Source organism: Geospiza fortis, unplaced genomic scaffold, assembly GCF_000277835.1.
Source record: "Geospiza fortis unplaced genomic scaffold, GeoFor_1.0 scaffold237, whole genome shotgun sequence".
In the NCBI taxonomy this organism is placed as follows: domain Eukaryota; kingdom Metazoa; phylum Chordata; class Aves; order Passeriformes; family Thraupidae; genus Geospiza; species Geospiza fortis.
Window position 1 is genome coordinate 2,259,891 of NW_005054319.1, and position 1,103 is coordinate 2,260,993.

Genomic DNA, 1,103 nt, shown 5'->3' on the forward strand with positions numbered 1-1,103 from the left:
GGCGGCGCCGTGGTCATGGCCATGCACCGCCACCACTTCATCTCCTGCCCGCTCATGCGCCAGCTCTACCAGTACCACGTGAGTGCCTCGGGAGCGTTTCGTTCAGAGGGGTGAGGGAGACACAGGGAATCTGTTTGGGAGCATTTCATAAAGAGGGGTGAGGGAGAAATGGGAAATCTGCAGGGCATGTGCTCTGCTGTGTGCACACTTCGTAATGCTCAGCTCAGGTTGCCTGGTCATGGGTATCTGGATGCAGGCTAGCCACATTAGCCTGGCACTGCTGAGATTACCTGCAGAGTTGGTGCACCTTACCCAGCCCAGTAACTGTTTTTTGGATTTACAGCTGTAGGTCTCTGCTGGTTTTGGGATCTGTAGTCTGTACTGTTCTGGGCATGTCTTGCAAGCTAGGGCATTTGCAGACAGTCTGAGAGCTGAAGTATAATTCATAGAGTCATAAAATGGTTTGGGTTGGAAGGGACCTTAAAGATCACCTAGCTCCAATTCTCCTGCCATGGGCAGGGGCACCTTTCACTAGACTGGGTTGCTCCAAGCCCATCCAACCTGGCTTTGAACCCTTCCAGGGATGGGAAGTCCAGAACCTCTGGGCAACCTCTGCCAATGCCTCACCACCCTAACTGTAAAGAATTTCTTCCCAGCGCGCCATGCCACAGGACACTGCCTTCTCCTCGCTCTTCTTTAAAGTGCTCATGCAGATGCTGCAGTGGCTGGAGAACCCTGCTGTGGAAGATGGTCCCCTGCGAGCTCAGCTGAAGGCCTTTGCTGTGCAATACTCCTCAAGGCACAGGATCAGTGATGGTACTGGCACTGGGCAGCTTATGGGACTCAGAGGGGACGAAGTGGGGCAAGAAAGAGACAAAACTGCACCTGGAGCAGGAAGTGTCACAGGTAGCCTTTTAGACAGGTGTCATAAGGAGTTACAAAAATAGCACATTGCACTGCAGATGCTCTTTCAGGCTGTGAACCATGCCTTAGCTCTGGAGGCTTGCAGTAGACACCTGGTAGCATCTCACCAAGCACAGCAGATCTCTCAGGGAAAACTTAAAATTTCTCAGGCCAGGGATTCTCTGTGAGCTATAGTTTTG

At 52.3% G+C, this 1,103-nt stretch overlaps 1 protein-coding gene across 1 annotated transcript in view; it reads left to right on the forward strand.

Annotated features, from left to right (window-relative positions):
* INTS1 (integrator complex subunit 1) overlaps positions 1 to 1,103 on the forward strand; it is a gene marked incomplete at its 5' end in the record, with an annotated part of 28,085 nt that overhangs the window by 16,656 nt on the left and 10,326 nt on the right. Inside the window, 2 exons of the mRNA XM_031056562.1 lie at positions 1 to 78; positions 657 to 816. Of these exons, the coding sequence (XP_030912422.1) occupies positions 1 to 78; positions 657 to 816 (238 nt within the window). The remainder of the gene's footprint in view (positions 79 to 656; positions 817 to 1,103) is intronic.